General features: G+C 51.4%; 1 protein-coding gene across 3 annotated transcripts in view; it reads left to right on the top strand.

Moving 5' to 3' along the window:
* Window positions 1-16,933, top strand: part of SLC4A3 (solute carrier family 4 member 3) — a 33,961-nt gene that overhangs the window by 4,225 nt on the left and 12,803 nt on the right. The window contains exons 2-11 of one of the 3 annotated variants that reach the window (XM_032114468.1): window positions 893-1,033; window positions 2,254-2,410; window positions 5,940-6,274; window positions 6,695-6,837; window positions 7,403-7,614; window positions 13,543-13,694; window positions 14,319-14,499; window positions 15,046-15,181; window positions 15,285-15,459; window positions 15,873-15,969. In XM_032114468.1, the coding sequence (XP_031970359.1) occupies window positions 980-1,033; window positions 2,254-2,410; window positions 5,940-6,274; window positions 6,695-6,837; window positions 7,403-7,614; window positions 13,543-13,694; window positions 14,319-14,499; window positions 15,046-15,181; window positions 15,285-15,459; window positions 15,873-15,969 (1,642 nt within the window). In that variant the 5' untranslated portion in view covers window positions 893-979. Of the gene's footprint in view, window positions 1-892; window positions 1,034-2,253; window positions 2,411-5,939; window positions 6,275-6,694; window positions 6,838-7,402; window positions 7,615-7,673; window positions 8,764-13,542; window positions 13,695-14,318; window positions 14,500-15,045; window positions 15,182-15,284; window positions 15,460-15,872; window positions 15,970-16,933 lie in introns of those variants that run through there. The other 2 variants (XM_032114470.1, XM_032114469.1) reach the window with 2 other exon arrangements.

Here is a 16,933-nt window from a genome sequence, read left to right as displayed (position 1 = left end):
TGTGCTTCCATCTTCTCTGTTTCAGATGAGTTTTTGGAGGTCAGTATCTTCCCAGTGCCGGTCTCTGTACCATCTCAGTTCTTCCTGGGGTGCAGCCCATGCTGCTTAGGCTGTGCTGCTGCTGTAGATGGTTTGACTGGAGGTGTTTATGTGTTAGTCTGTATCCCATTCCTTGTCAAGCGTGGCACCTCTTTGCCTTCTTCACCTGTAGTTGGATATTGAGCAGATCATTCCTTTGTGCTGCCCTCAGGGACTTGTGTGTCCCTTAGCCTCGCCAGTGCTGACAGGGCACAGATCTGCAGCCTGAAGGTTGGCCTCTTTGCCTGTAACATGTGTTGCTTTGTGTGTGGTGTTTGGACGATGAACTGTTTGTCCTTGTGCTGTCTCTGTGGTCTGCACAGCTCTGTCTGTGGTTCCTTCTGTCCTTTTTTGGGATCTGCCCAATTAAAGCTAGGTGCCACAGGATCACTCTGCTGCCTGCTCCTGGCATGTACTCCCAGCACCTGATCTCTCTGACTTTTTCTTTCCCTGGTGGTCAGTCATGCCCCAGCTTTGCACAGCTGTGCTGCTGTAGACGTGGCTTAGCAGGAAACTTTTCTTTCTCTTGCACAGCCCATGCAGGAGCTCTGTATATCTGCTGTCTCCATTGGCCCCTCTGACCTTTCAGAGAAGGACAAGCTCCCACCTATCCCTGATCAGTTGGAGCCGGTGGCCAAAGCAGCGTGGGTTGGGCCACTTGCCCCCGCACACTTCTGGGGACAGGCCTGTCCTAATGATGCTGGGGAGGTTCTCCAAAGGTTGGTGAGGTGACCTCTGGATCAGGAGCCAGGGGCTTGAGGGCAGTGGCCAGCAGTCTCCCACGACATTCCCTTGTCCTGCCCTCTCTCCACAGGTTATGCCACTCTCCAGGTTTGCTGGGTGCCTGCCGGTGAAAGAGAAGGGTTGATATTTTGCCCAGGCCCTTAGGTCCTGAACCAAAATGGCAGCTGGAGAGTCCCCTCCCGTAGGAGATGTCTTCATCGACTTGCAGCAGGTGAGGTGGGAACCTGGCAGCAGTGGGGCTGTCTCTTCCCCAGGGCCCGTGCTCCTGCTGGCTGAGAGCGGGACTGGTATCGTGGCAGCGTGCTGCAGTAGAAGACACAGCCTGTGTTTACTGGGGACAGCTCTGCACGAAGGGTGTCTCGAGGCTGCCCATGAGCCCGTATCCTCTCCATGCAAACAGCAAACTGTGGCCCAGAGAAGGTCAGAGGCTGCTCTGTGAGGTCCCTCTGCTTTCACGTGCCACTGGGTAGGGTATGCAAGTGACAGGAGGAGCTGAGCGGTTTGAAAATAAACTATCTCCATTTAGGCTGAGCTTGGGGCACCTGTGCTAAGGTGAGAGGAGAAGCAGTCTCACCCACCGATACAAGGCTGCTCCTAGGCCGCAGCTAAGAACAGGGATGCGAAGAGAGGGATCTCTCAGCTAAAGCTGCCTTGCTCCCTCTTTCTGCCTAGCAGATTTGTCACAGTTGGGCCTCCTCCTGTTTCCATGGAAACACGGGAGTCCACAACAGCTCCGTGCTGGCATTTCAGCTATATTGACGGAAAATTTTACCAGCTGCAGCTGCTCAGGAGAAAGAAAGAAAGGCCAGGGGACGCCTGGTGATGCTCATCTCAGGGCATTTCCACCAGCAAAAGGCAGAGAAGTTCCCATTGCCTGAAACAGGAGGAAGATGGACAGAAAAGCCTGAAGAAAGCATCCAAGGGGAACGGGGAGTCCCTAGGTGTGTGGAGGGGAGGCGGGAAGGCACAGGGTGGTCACTGACCCAAGGGCAGCTCACCGGAGCAGGGATACTGTTTCCCAAGGGGAAATACAGAGGAGGTCTAAAAATGGGAGAGAGATGGCAGACTGGGCAAAGGGAAGACCAGAGGGCAGCAGTTAAATGTGAGGAGAGAAAAATTCCAGCCAAACCAAAGCTATACATTTCCTCTAATAGGAAAAGTAGGCACTGGCAGATTCCCTTGATACCTGCCACTCAGGAGAGGTGTGGAGGACCACTAAGGTGTCTCTGCAGAGTGTGCCTTGGAGCTTGCTGGTCTGTTCTGGCACTTGGTCTTGAGCAGACCTCTGCCTCTATGTGAGAAATTATGCTCCAGGCCTGTTGTGTGGAGCCTGCTGCTCCTTAGCAAGCCGGCACTGTTGGAAGGGCAGGAGGATCCAGAGGGCTTTAGGGGTCTGCTGTGTTTGATTCTTACCTGGCGGTTTCTGTGCAGGGCAGAGATCACGCAGAGAAAGCCTCTCCTGGTGCCGAGGACGATGAGGACTTGGATAAGACTTTGTCAATCGAGAGATTTGGGGACCTGATAAGCAAGTCAGCATCAAGCAATCTGGAGAAGCAAAGTCGCAGCTACAGTGAGAGAGATTTTGAATGTATGTAGGTTTTGAAACGTTGTACCCACTTCCACCCTCAACACCAGCCCTCACTCAGTCCCACGTGCTCTGCAGCCTTGTGCCAGGACTGCAGATTGTATTAGCCTGCTACTCACTTCCTTCCTCCAGAGCGTTCCCAAGGTGCTATGTACACACAGTTTAGCACCAGTGCCCACGGCCTGTTTCCAGTCTGTTCCTGTTTTCTCTGTCTCCATAGGCATAGCTACTGCACAGCCCACCCAGCAGCATAGCTCAGCCTGGGGTATTCGCTCACCTCCTAGACCAGTCTCTGAGACCTCTGCAGCAACTACCCCAAGTTGAAATTTCCAGTTTAAAACAATTTTTCTTCCATGTGGCTGCAAAGAAACATCCACATATGACCAGAAGCCAGGCTGTCCTCACCAGTCTGAAAGCAGATGGCTCCAGTCAGACATGCCTGTGTATTTCTAAATAGCACTCAAGAATCCATTGGGCTTATCTGATCAAAGAAGGGAACTGCAAAATAAAAATGGAGTGTGAATTTGAAGTGCTGTAGTTATCTCACCTGAATTCATCTGAGCATATTTATTCCTCTAACTGCCCTTTCATGATGAAGGCAACTGGTCTGTCCAAGCTCACTTTGTGTGTAAAATGAGAATGTACCCATGAGAGTGACCGTAAGCTATTGCCTGGTGTAGGTGGGTTATGTAGTACTAACAGCAGTGAAGGGCAGGAAGAGGCCCCTGTCCGGCAGCCTGTTTGTGTGGCAGACACATAGCAATGGCTGGGAGGTCTTCCCAGTCTGTGGCTGTCCACAGTCACATACTGCTTATTTTCCAGCTTGGCTTTGATGGGATACAACCTTGGGAACATTATGTCCCAAGTACATCACCAGGCTGTTTTCTGCTTGGCCACTCATTGCCAATGGCTGTTATAAAAGCTTGCTGGTAAAAGTCTAATACTGTAGTGCACCCAGCTGCTGTTTCTTGCCTGTGTCATTTCTCTACAGAGTTTCCATTCAAATAACACTTCCCATCTGGGCTCACAGTCACTTGTGCACATGGCTGCAAGGTGCTAATAGCTTTGCTGTGGGTTGAATTCCTGTCCTGTGCCCGTAGGACCTACCTGCTCAGAGGCTCTGCCTGTGTGCACAGGTGTGTGGGTTGGCTTGGAGGACATGGATGATCTGCTTGAGCATGCATGCAGAAGCTTTTTGAAAATTTGACTAGAGTTTTGTACTCTTTGGGGTTGGGGTTTTTATTCCTTATTAATAGGAGAGTCCTTTTGTCAGAATCAAGCTTGTTTTCCTCTGAGCTCCTGATCTATTTCTGTTGTCTAGGACTACATCAACCCTGGTTATCAAAAGTTTTATGCAGTTTGTATTCATAAAGCTGGAAGATCTGGCTAGGTCATTAGACTTTTAAAGATAACATACCAGCCCATAGAGGCAAATGCTCTCTGGGCTTAGAAGTCTTTCCTGCCCTAGTCGAAGCCAGGAATTCCTAATATGTAGACTCTTCCTTCTGGGCTCCCTATCCAAATTACTTTTTCTTATCTCTTGTATCAAGTTCACCAAGAAATGTAATCAAACATCTGGGACACTAGTTTGGCAGTAACTTTCCATGCAGGCAGGCAGTGCAAGGAAGGGAGCAGGGAGGGAGGGCAGGGACTGGACGCACAAGAGGACAGGCAGGAAGAAGAGGGAGGTAGGAATCCTTTTGTGTTTGGGAGAGCTGCATTTTTCCTACCTCCAGACCACCTCTGTGGAGATGTGATCAGTTGACACGAGCAGGGTTGAGTGCAGGAGTGAAGAGAAGAGCAGTGCTCCCCTCTTCTGTGCCCGATCACACACTTAACCATCACTGCCCTTCCCTGCAGCCCAAGGCTTCAGTTTCCTTCTGATCCAAAACATAAATGTTTCTGTCTTGGGCTGAAGAGAACAAACCAGAAGGGAAAGATGGGCTGTGTCCTTGCCAGCAGCTTTGTGCTGTTGAAGGAGCAACATGTGTACAGTTGGGGTCTTCCTTGCTTTTTATATTAGAAATTCATGCCTGATGTATCTGTGGCATGCTATGGAAGTACAGCAGCAGGACAGAAGGGTCTTTCTGCCACATCTCGTGAGTGAAATAGCATACACCCAGTTAAGTCAAAGAAAAAACACTTTTGAGAGAAAAGTGTTTATAAGAGCCCAAACTTCATTCCAATTTGCAGACGTCTGACCATTCTAAATCTCCTCTAATCTTGCCACAAGCTGCTTCTTCTGAACCAGGGGGATGTGTGAAATATCCCTGCTGTTCCCAAGGGGGGAAACAAGGGAGAAAAGACTTGAGAAACCAAAGGAAAGGAAACATGACAGCAGAACAATGAACCTGCCTGGCTCTCCCAGGGAGAAGGTTACAGCCTACATTGAAAATGTCCTTTGAAGGTAGTTTTCACTATAAACAGATTTTGCTGCCATGTCACAGGAAAGCTGGGAAGGAACCAAATCAAAACAGACTGGAAACAATTCCTCAGGAAGAGCTGCCGAGCAACACCCCCTTGCCAAGTGGCTAGTGCCCCCCTGATTTCAGCGGCTCCGTGTGCAGCCCCAGGACCTGTGCATCCTGCTGACTGTCTGTGGGAGGCTTTGTGCCTGCACATAGCCCTGGCAGCAATGGCTTCTCTTTCTCTCACAGGGGGATGCTGAGCTTACCCTGTTCCCTGCCTGGTGCGTTGCCTTTGTTTTGGAGTGAAGGCTCAGAAATGCCCTTAATTTTTTCTCATTCTGTAATTCCCATGACACCCAGGTGAAGCCTGTATAAATTTCTCTTTGTAGATTAGTTTAAAGAAAAGTCCTTCTGCCCTGTTTCTTTACCCTGGATTTTAAAAGACAGCCTCCTAACTGAACCTGAATTTCAGAGGCTGGTAGACACATGCCCTCAAAGTACCTGGGATGTGGACTTCGGTTGCATCTGCACTGTTGTTCCTGTGGCTGTGTAGGAGGAACTTTCTGTCAAAGCCTGGGGGATAAATAAGCTGCATCTATTCAACTCAAGGAAACGTTATGCAGAAAAGAAATCACAATCATTTAGGATGGAAAAGACCTTTAAGATCATCAAGTCCAACCTAACACCAAGTCCACTGCTAAGCCATGGCCTAACCACTAAGTAATGTCCCTAGAAAGTTTGTAAGGGGCCCAAATCATGCTTGTTTGAGGATGCAAGAAACATTTCCCCATGTTTAGGAAGGGATGTTGCCTCTGGCAAGTCAACGCAGCTCTGCACAGCCATGCAAATGGCTTTTGGCAACAGAGGGAGAGGGGTGCTGCCTTCCCCAGGGCAGTGGAGCTGTGTTGGGGTGGTTTGGCACTGCACAAGGGCTGTCTCCCCACCTATCCCAAGCTGGACACAGCCTGCCGCATCAGTGAAAGAGCTTTGCTATGTCCCTGTGGGCTGGTGGCTCTCCTTGCCCTTCCTGGCCCTTGATCTTCAGACCATGCTGTTTCCTGGAGGGGCGCCTGGCAGGTTCCTCCCAGCCTCTTCCTGCCCCTGACTCTCTTTTTCTCTCTCAGTCCACCGCCAAACCTCGCACCACATCCATCATCCCCTTTCCACTCACCTCCCTTCTGCCCTCAAGTTCCAAAAGAGGCCACCCCGTGCCAGCAGGAGGAAAAAAAGGAGGAGGAAAAAGAAGAAGACCTCAATACCCCCCTCAGAGGTCACCCCCACCATCCAGGAAGAGGACGAGGAGGGAGGAGAAGAGGAGGAAGAAGAGGAAGAAGAAGAAGAGGAAGAAGGAGAATCTGAGGCAGAGGAGGTCCAGGAGAAAGAAATCTCTGCAGAGTCTGAGGCCGAAGCTTGTGGGAAGGACACATCCCCTAAGCTGGAGTCCCCAAGCAAACCAAAGGCAAGGCCAGGGCATGCCTATCTGGATGGGGCTTGGAGTCTGGGGGGAGGTGGTAGGAGGGTTCCAGTGAGTATGCTGCTCAGGGATAAGAAGTTGTAGCTGTGCAGTATTGTGGGAAGAATGTTTTTGTCCTTGCCTAGCAGAGATGGCCACCAAAGGACAGTGAGAGGTAAGCCATTGCTTGGTGTGGATGCAGGGGCATCCACATGACTGTTTTGGGGCTGTAAGACCCATGGGGGAAGATCAGCGTGTCTGTTCTTAGGGTTTATAGTATAGTGGAGGGCTCACTATGACCAGTCCCAGGGTATAGGGCATGTGGGGAAAGTCATTGTGGCCCACCCTGGGCAAGATCTGTGTGCCAAGGACTGGGGTGAAGGCTGTTTGCCCCAGCTCTCGCTGTCAGGACTGTTGTCTCTGCAGTTCACCGTCGGCAGCGATGAGGAGGAGTCCAGCAGCGCCCTGGCTCCCACGCAGTTCCACGTGGAGGAGGAGTGTGGCATCCTGTCCCCCATGCCTCGCTTTGCTGACCTGCTGCAGGACAAGGGCCCCGCCTCTCTCCACAGGTAGGCGAGCAGTGCCAAGCTGCCTGCTGCTCTCCCTGGCTCAAGGTCGCCGCACAGTCTGTCCCCAGGGGTAGTGGCTGTGCTTAGCGTGAACTTACCTGCTGAGTCAGAAGGGATGTGGGTCCCAGAGGGAGAGCATCTGTGAGCAAGAGGGCTGCTCTCTGGTGGGACAGTCAGTCCATGCAACTCCTGCAACCTCCCTGGGTCCATGGGATCCCACAGTGCAGAGTTAGAGGCACTGGGCTGCACATCTGGAATACCCTTCCTCCCAGCTAACTTGTGCTGTTGTGCAGATCTGCAAGCAGGGAAGCCCCAGGAGGGGACCATGAGGCCATCAACCCAGGGGTTGGTCCCCGACACTGGGTACAAGCTGATCCCACTCTGTGGTAGGGAAGAGAAGGAGCAGAACAGGCAGCCTTCAGGTTTTGCAGGAGATGCCTCCTGGCCCTGCTCTTTCTCAGGAACTTGCTGATCAGGGCTTGGACCGTGGGACCCCGACCCCTGAGGGCCACTGCCCGTTTTCATTCACCCTGTTTACTACCATCAGTCTCTTTGGTTCCTACAGCCCCCCTGGGCCTCGAGAGCGTCTGTCACGTGGGTGGGAGAAGCGCAAAGCCTGGGGGCAGGTGGCGAGTGGACAACGGGTTACCTATGACTTGAAGGAGAGGATGTGCATCGGCAGCATGACCACCCTGGAGAGCGCGGCGTACCAGCGCGTCCCCACAGACGAGGCCGAGGCCCAGATGCTGGCGTCTGCTGACCTGGACGGCATGAAAAGTGAGGCTTTACAACACTACCTGCATTACCAGTGTGTGTGTCCCTTTGTCTCGTGCTCTCCCCTAGCAGCCTCAGGCATGGTCTTCAGCCTGCCGCAGGATCTGGTCCTCACCTTCCTGTTCCCCAGATCCTTCTTTTCCAACAGTGTCTTATCTCTGTCAGCTTTGCATTGTCCACAGTGCTGATCCTCCTGTTTTCAGCATCTCTACTCCCACCTACCCCGTGGATGCCTGTTCCTCCACCCACCCTCTGTCCTCTCTAGTTCAGGGTTCCCAGCATTTCCCTGAGACCCAGCTCTCTCCTCTCCTGACACACTTTCCCAGCAATCAGCCCTCTGTGTGACACGCCACCAGCTCTGGTATTGCAGAAAACCTGAGGTGAGGAGCCTCCCCTCTCCTCTGCTCTCCTGGCAGAGGCAGCTGCCCCCTCTGGAGCGCCTCAGAGGGGGACTGCCCCTGTGCGTGGCATGAGGACAGAGAGAAGAGACGTCATGGAAATGCACGCTCCGGGCCCGAGGACATGGAGAATTCAATAGGTTGCTCTGCAGGCTGGAGAGGGAGGGAGACACCAGAGGGGAGCGAGGGAGAGAAGCGGTGCTGCACACACAGCCTGGCTGTCCCCAGGCCACGGGTGCCGCATCCCTGGGCATCTGGCACAAGACCCCACAGCAAAGCGAGGACCCTCCTCTGGAGGAGCTGGTGGGGAAGCCCCCCACAGAAGCATCCCTGGGTGGAGCCAGCCTTCCTGGAACCTCATCAGCCCTTGGGGCTGCTGCAGCAGGCACCTTCATGCCTCGTGAGCAGGGGAGCGAGGCACCGGGGCTGGCCCCAGGGCTGTGGTGAAGCCCCCCTAGGGGGGCAGCTTGCGGGACACACATCAGCCTGCCTATCCTGGCTCCTCATCTGAAGACATGTCGTTCATGACACCTGACCCCTGACCTTCACAAGGACGAAATGACAGCCCTTCAAGAGAGAGAGGAGCCAGCGAAGGAATCAGAAGGGGGCAGCAGCCCGGAGGTAGTGATAAGCACCTGTATTCGCAACTCACTCGGCTATGAAGATTTTGATGAATTTGCCTTCAATTTTGAAGACTATGATTTATGGGAGGCCATCAGAAACCATCTGGGCTACCTGGGCGGGGAGCCCACCTGTAAGTACTGGAGCAGTGACCCCGTGGTTGCAGCTGTAGATCAGAGCCCCCGGCTACAATGCATAACCCCCCTGGTGTTTGTTGCCTGTACCCTCTCCGTGTCAGGTTGGTCTCCTGGTTTAGAGGAAGTACAGTCTGCCCCACTGTGTGTCTGGGGACACCAGAGGAGTTGCCTGATGCCTGTGTGTCTGTGCGAGGTCTTAGTACCGATCTGTGTTGTAGTGCTGAGCTGCTTTCCTGTGTGTGTCTCGCTCAAGCAGCTCCAGAGGCAGCTGTGTCTTGCTGTTTGTGCTTATCAGGATGTGACCTGTGCCGTGGCCAGAGAAAAAGCAGCTGTTCTGAGGTGTATATAAGGACAAAGAGATTTCCCCTTCCATTTGTAGCACAAGGTGACAGTGTGCTGCTGCTCTGTTTGCTGGAATTTGAGTCGAGGTGCGGATCTGACAGCGGAGGTGGATATCAGGTTCTCAGCTCTGCACCATAGCCTAATTGCCCAGAGGAAAAAAAAATAACCTGGTCTTTTTATCTGCATGTTTGAGCATGACTGTGAAACTAGCTGATGGCAGGCTGGCTGGGGTGCCTGGAAGGGGGAAAAGAGGAAGGAAGGAAACAAGAGTGGGGAAAGCAGGGGAGGAGAGAATAGGAATCCTGAGAATCAAGAATGTCTTCCTGTTCTCTGCATGTGTTTCCATACCTGCACATCCCCTGCAGAGCGATCTCTGAGCCGTCTCGGAGACCACACAGGAACCAGAGCCTCACTCCTGTCTCGCACAGGGGTCCTTCCTCGGTAGATGATGGTAAAAGGCAGCCCACCTTGGGAGTGATCCTGTTCGTAGCCATGGCTCGTGGGTGGTTGTCCAAATGTCCTCATCCGGATCATGTGTTAATTTTTCAAGGGATTTTAGGAGTGCACATGGCGGTGTGATGTCCCAGAGCTAGCCCAGTAAACAGGTTTGCACACAAGAGTGGGAAAGCAGAGTGATTTTAACAGGAGCTCAGGATGCCTTGGTTCAGCTTCTGGCTCTGCCACAGACTCTGTTTGATCTTGGGCAAAAGACTTAATTTGCCCTGCTTCCCAGTCCCAGCATCATGTTTTCTTTGTCATGTGTTCCATCTTCACAAGCCTTCAGGGAAGAAATGTCTGCCTGTGTACTGCTGCAGGGACCAGTGAGTGGGGATTAGCTTCTGGCTGTCACAGTAGCAAGTCTGCTACTTGTTACTGTAAATTGATAGAGCATATAATAGTAGCAAAGTTCAAAATAGGAACCTGGAGCAAATTGGTCCCATCAGCTGTCTCAAGCTGAGTGAACTGTAAATTAAAGGTGTGAAAAAATCGTTCCAGGTTCACCTTGGAAAACATGGCTATTCTTGGGAAGGTAGAAGGGGCAGATCACTCTGCAAGGTGTGATAATGCATCACTTACAAAGTGGGGAAATTGGTCTTTCTAGCAGTTAACACATTCATTGATTGCTACAGCTAATACTGCAGGTGCACTGTACAGTCAACTCTTTAATTATTTCTGTACAGTGAACCCACATTGTGGATTAATCCTGCAGAGAGGTATGGCAGAGACACCAGAGTCTGTTTTGTGCAGAGCCAGTTCACTTTCAGCCAGTGCCACTTGCCCAGCTGTTCACTCCATGGCAATGCCTCTTCCAGGACCCACTCAGATCCAAGAGGGATCAATTTGTTTTTGAATAGAATGGGGTCCTTGGTGTCCTTGCATTCTTTTAAGTGTTTGGATCATGGGGAGTGCTGGACCCGGACACCTTGTTGGCAGCAGGGGATGAGCTGTCCCTGTCACATTGAACTTAGCATCAGCCAGGAGAGACTTGGGCTCTGTGCAGGACAGGGCAGTGGCTTTTTTCAGAAGCCGGCGTAGGGTTGTGTCTTACAGTATGTTGATTAGCATTTTGTTTAGTCTAGTTTTAAATATTTCAAGAGTCTGAGTTTTAGGTCTCTTTTTCAGTATTTCAAGAGTCTGAGTTTTAAATCTCTTTTTTCTTGCTATAACTTGAACATTGGGGTATATGGGCAGTGTGCACTATCCCTGTGATGCCAGGATGGCAGGTTGCTCTCTAGTACTGATACAAATACTCTGATGCCTCTTTCTGGTCTTCCTTGTATATTGAGGGAAGTGAAGGGAGCAGGAGCTACAGTATAAATTGAAGGCAATTGCTCACTGAGTTGGATTTACCAGCAAAGGCATTCATTCTTGGGTTCAGACTTTAACCAGTGCAAAGTCATATTTGTCATATTCGGATTTAAGCTGGTAGAAAAGGAACTTGTTCATCTGAAGAAATCTGACTGTGGACGCCAACATGACATCATCCTCTGGAAGAGACTGTAGGAGATGCTGTGTGGGAGGGTGACATACCAGTTCATTGAAGTGGAGCTACCATAGGAATTGCTCTCTGTCCTCTGACATCATCGCTGTCTTCATATTCAGATCCTGGGGAGCACTGAAAAGAGGAGCTACAGCAAGAGCAGTACTCCCTGGGGAGTTTGGCTTCAAGCAAGAAGGACAGACCTGTGCCTTGAGCATATGACCCTTTGGTCTCAGTCCAAGATCCTGTCCTGGATGAGGATCCCAGATTTAGGTGCTCTCTTGAGCTTGACTTTTTTTTGGGGAAAGCACCAATCTGACAGGACACAGAGGGGGTCTCTGTAGAGCAGCCTGGAGCACCTCAGCTGGGTTCTGCAGGGGACTCCCAAAGCCAGTGGTTCTCCTAAATTAAGACCAGATGTCCACCCTGCTCCTATGAGTTGTATCCACCAGCTGGCATCTCAGTAGCCACAAACACTGCCAGAGAAGAGCAGCGAAGTAGATCTCTCCTTAGTCTGCTGTAGGTAGAGTGCTGGAGATGTGCCTTCACCAATGCACTCTGACCCTGCAGCACTCTGGTTCCTGTCCTGTGAGCGAGTGCAGGAGTCACTGGAGGTGCTGTCAGGAAATGTGGCTTCTTGCTTATTATCTGTCCTCCAGCTGTTTTCTGTCTAAGACTGGATGCCTGTGAATGTTTTCTAGAGCTGTTGTTGAAGAGTACTGTGTAATAAGTTGTCATCACCATGGGGAAAGCTTGCTGTGCTCTGTCTTGTTGGGCAGAGTGTACTCTGGCCCTGGTTTTCCAGGGATACGGTGAGAGGGAGTCCCAGGGTGCATAGGAGAATCAGAAGCTGCAGGGATTGGAGCAAAGGTACCAGATACCAAGATCATCTGCCTGGTGGGCTGCTTGTTTTATGCATGAGCTCATACTGAGTGTGCTGAAGTGGCTACTGTGCACACAGGAACTGAGAAATCCATGCAAAACTCCACGGAAGCCCCACACGTGCCTGGCTCCCAGAAATGTTGGTAGTGGTTATTGGGCAGTTATTGGCTCCTATTGACATTGCAGTGCAGTAAGTGGAGCAGGGAGGAGTCCCGCCGTCAGCAGGACGTGTATCAGCAGGGCAGCCAATGGGGGAAAATGCCCTGAGGCTTGGTATTGATTCATTTTATATTTAATTTAGCGACCCAGATTTCCAAGGTGCAAGGCCATGGTATGCCTGGCCTGATGCTGGGTGTGTCTTTCCATGCCAGAGGTGCACAGATATTTTTCTGCAACATCAAAGAGACCACTCAGACTTAAAACCCTGTGGTTTTTACTGTTTCTCATACCCTGAGAGCTGCAGGTCTTGAAGCTAAGTGCAGAAAGATGAGTGCAGACAGAACATTCACCCCAGCCAGTGGAGAGCTGCCCTTGCTCTGCCAGGGAGAAGACCTTGGCATTGTCTTACAAGCAGGGCCAGCTAACCTCAGTGGACCAAAGCTGAGCAAAAGCCCTGACTCCATAATCTAGTTGGGCGAGCCTGCCTTTCCTGGAGCCAGGCTCTGAGGCTTTCCGCATCCTATGAGTTGTCCGTGCTGAGAAAGATACACTTGCTGTCTCTGGGTAGTGTCCGGGGAAATTCTCCATGGCAGGCTGTTTCTCCGAGCCCAGGTGCTGTTTCTCTGGCATTGCAAAAAGCCTGGCAGGGTTGTGGCTGCATTTTGGTGGGCACTGGCTAACCAACAGCACTGGTGATGGCTCTGTAGAGCAGCCTTAACAGCCTGTCCGGCGGCTTTGCGAGGCTTGGCCTCAGCCAGCCAGTCTCTAGCACAGACCTTTCTGAGGCATTACAGTGGCACTGCGGAACATCTAGAAGCAGTGATAGCTCAACTTCACTGCCAGCCTCTGAGCCAGCCCCAGGCTGCAGTGTTATGCTACAGTCTCATCACACAATTAAATAAAATAGACATTGATATTTCCTTATGTCTCCCAGACCAGCAGCTAAATATCCTTCCCTTTCACTGCCCTTTATGCTTGCTGAGCACCAGGCCTCCCTCTGGTGCAAGAGGTGAGGCCCAGCCAGGTGCCTGCCTGTGCTGTGTGGGTGCAGAACTGTGCAGGCAAGGCTGCAGGTTGCTTTTTGTTGGGGGAGTATGGGAAGGCTTCCCACATCACTTGTTTGGGTACCATGAATAAAAGCTTTTGTGATGAAGCCCCAGTGTATGCACAGCCTAGGAAGAAGCCTTCTTCGTGAAGAGGTTAGCTCACAGACATCTGGAGGAGATGAAAGCAGGCAGATGAGGCAGGAAGGCTCTGCAAAGGTCTGGAGGATGATGGTGAGTTCTCCAGCTGCCAGGGCTTTGGTAGCCTAAGTTAATGAGAGAAGGGTGTGCTCCGACGTGTTTCCCTGCCAGACAGTGTATATCTACTAGACAAATTGGTGGCCTTTTTTCCTTTCCTATGTCTTCAGGCCACCGCTTTGAAGATAACCCAGGTGTGAGGAGGCATCTGATGAAAAAACCATCTCGGAGTCAGATCACCAGGACAAGCAAAAAATTAGCATCAACTCCCTCTGTCAAGAAAAAGAAGAAGAAGAAGAAGTTGGATAGAAAGCCCCACGAGGTATCCATGTGCTGTCCTCCCACACTTGTTCAGAAGCCATAAATCAGAAGTAGAAAACATGCAATTTAAGTGATAAATGTTTCTATATAATTAATTCTTTACATGACCTTGAGGGTGACATTTCAAGCTATTATCCATTATCATGAGAGCTGAAAATGCACTTTTTTCAATAAAAGTGGAGATTTTCCTGAAACCACAAAGCTTTGACCTTAGGAAAGACATTAAAAAAGTCACAGAAATGGTGATGCTGTTGTGGAAGTTGGCAGCACAGTAACATCACTATCTCTGGTAAGTGTGGAAAATTTAGGGGGAAACCAAGAAGGCAGAGGACAAAATTGCCATAGTTTGGTAGGAGGGAATGCAGCATTGCATCATTCTCTCCCATCTGCCCACACCATGTGACTTGGGGCTTTCTGGTGCTCCATGTGCTGATGGAAGCTCCTGCCATGCTGTCAGTGGTATTTGTCCTGGCTGCTTCTGTGCAGTAAGCCTCTGGTTAAACCACAGCAGGTTTGTTCTGGTAGCGCATCAGACCAGGCAGTGCCTTGAAGAAGAGAGCTGAGGCTTTCTGCGTGCTGCTGGCAGAGCTTATGTATCTCATGTCCTCGCTGTAATCCACACTAGGTGTTTGTGGAGCTGAATGAGCTGGTGGTGGATAAGAACCAGGAGATGCACTGGAGAGAGACAGCCCGCTGGATCAAGTTTGAGGAGGATGTGGAGGAGGATACAGCAAGGTGGGGGAAACCTCACGTGGCTTCACTGTCCTTCCGCAGTCTGCTGGAGCTCAGGAAGACTATTGCCCACGGTGAGTCAGGAAGAGCAGACCAGGGTTTGTCTCTTGCTCTAGGACAGGTTTTGCTGAATAGCTTGTGTCGCTGTTAATTCCCTCACTGGAGGCACGAAACAGTGTCTGTGTCCAGCTGTCGTGTTAGGGTCTGTGGAGACAGACATCCCACAGCCTGTTTGGCAGGGTTTGCATTAGCCCAAGGGTGCTTGTGTTGGTTCCACGCTCTGCTTCACTGGTCTCAGGGACATGGCAGCTGCAACACCCAGCTGTGCCTCGGCCAGCAGGTCTTAGACCCATCTTTGGTGTGGAAATGCAAGTTTGGTCAGAGTGGGAGACTGAAATGAAAGGAGAAACCAGAACTACCACTGCATCTTGGAGCTTTTGGGTTCTCTTGGGACAAGGGTTTACAGAAAGGACATGGGACACCTGGACTTGGGCATTTCTCAGCTGAATCTGTACCCCAGCCAAAGCCTGGCTCCTGGTGGGACAGCTGTGTCTCCTGGGTGTGAATGCAATAGGGAGCGTTGCACACTAGGAGCAGGGCTCTTCCCCTCATGCTGGCAGGTGCCGTCCTCCTTGACTTGGAGCAGACCACTCTGCCTGGCATTGCTCACCTCATGGTGGAGACCATGATCATCTCTGACCAGATCAGAGCAGAAGATCGAGCCAACGTGCTGCGTGCCCTGCTGCTGAAGCACAGGTGAGTGGCACGTGGATGAGGGCTCCCAGGGCTTGGCGGTTATCTGCGAGCCCCAGGTGGTAAGGGAGGCAGACCCCCTCATGGCCACCACTCTCCCCCTCAGCCATCCCAATGATGAGAAAGAGGGCTTCTTCCCGAGGAACCACTCCAGCTCCAGCATGAACTCCATCGTGGGAAACCACCATCACAACCACACCACAGACACTTGCGTGCCCCTCATGGGGGAAGAACGCATTGAGATGGCCGACCCCAAGGCCAACGAGACCGAGTGCAAGGAGGTGAGGGTGACCGGGGGGGTTACTGCGTCTTTTTCCACACTCTGGGGACAACTGTTGGCTAACAGTAGGCCATGGCACCCACCTCTGAGCCCCTTCATGGGGAAACCTTGTAATGTGAGGACTGAGCTCCCTGGATCACCTGGAGTGCTGGAAATCGGGTCGCTGCATTGTGATTTTGGAACCTAATTTGGCTTTGCACTGTATGCAGGTGTTTGCTTGAGCATGTAATGGGAGCAGCAACCCTGGCACTTGCAGGGTGGCCTTTGCTGTGAGGGTGCCTTGCTGGGAAGCAGGCATTGGGCATTGCACCCAAGGCAAGCCCAGCTGCAGTTATGCCAGTGGGTTGCAAGACTGTGTAGGGAAACCAGAGCATGGGGACTTCATCCTTACTTATTGGTATTCTTTCCTTGCAGAAAAACCCACATCTCCATAACTCTGAGGGCCATCGTAAATACTTGAAGCTGATGGAGAAGATCCCTGAAGATGCAGAGGCCACAGTGGTCCTTGTGGGTAAGAGGTGGCATGTAGAGTCCCCCAGTGAGTAGTGCAGATCCTGGTGTGGCCCCAGCTGTCTGTGCCCTCACTCCCAAGGGATATTTGATCATCTCATTCATGTTCAGCTGGGAAGTGATTCTGGTACACTCTCTCCTTTAGTGCTGGTTCACGTTTTGTTTGTCTGTGGCAAATACATGGCCTGCCAGGGCAGTTCTTTTCCTAAATTAAAAAGGAGATTGGTAGACACTTCTGCTGGGAGCTGGCACTCAACTTAGTGGTGAAAGTCTGCCAGGCTCACAGAATGTCTGGTTTTGCAACTCAGAAGTAGATGAGTGGTGCCTGGGGGACTGATGGCCAGGCCATCACCCTGCCCTCTGTCCATTGCTGCTTTCTGTCTGGCCTCTTCACACCTTGCCAGCAGCTGGGCCCTCTCCCTGACCAGTATTGGCTGCTGGCTGTGTGTGCCAGCAAGCTTTGAGTTGACAGAAGCAGGGCCTGGCTGGTGGCAAGGTCTCAGGTACTGGCCGTAGCACTGCCAGGACATAACTTCTCTGTACAGAAGGGCTGTGAGCAGGCAGGCTCAAGCATCAGTGGGTTTGGTGCCTTCTGATTGCAAGAGTATTCCTTCTCAGTGCTTCACTGGCATTAACCAGCTACACTACAAGCAAAGTAAATGTCATTGTCTATCCAGTAGATTAAAAGCTCAGGCAAAGAGGCTTGGCAGCTCAGTCAAACTGATGCTTAATCACAATGAGGCCAAATCAGGTTCATAAATGCACTTTTGATAATTAAACATTGACTTGTTTCTGAGCTAAGGCTGTTTCTTGGGATGCACTTTGATTCTCAGAGGGCCCGGATTTGCCAGCCTAACACAGAACGCAGCTCTTTGCTGGACACAGATGGCAGAAAGATCAGTAATAATGCCAGAGAAATACCAGTATTCAATAAACATTTGTGTTCGGTGTGTGAAGGAAGTGGC

Source organism: Corvus moneduloides, chromosome 7 (assembly GCF_009650955.1).
Source record: "Corvus moneduloides isolate bCorMon1 chromosome 7, bCorMon1.pri, whole genome shotgun sequence".
In the NCBI taxonomy this organism is placed as follows: Eukaryota; Metazoa; Chordata; class Aves; order Passeriformes; family Corvidae; genus Corvus; species Corvus moneduloides.
This window is presented reverse-complemented; position numbering and strand designations above follow the sequence as displayed.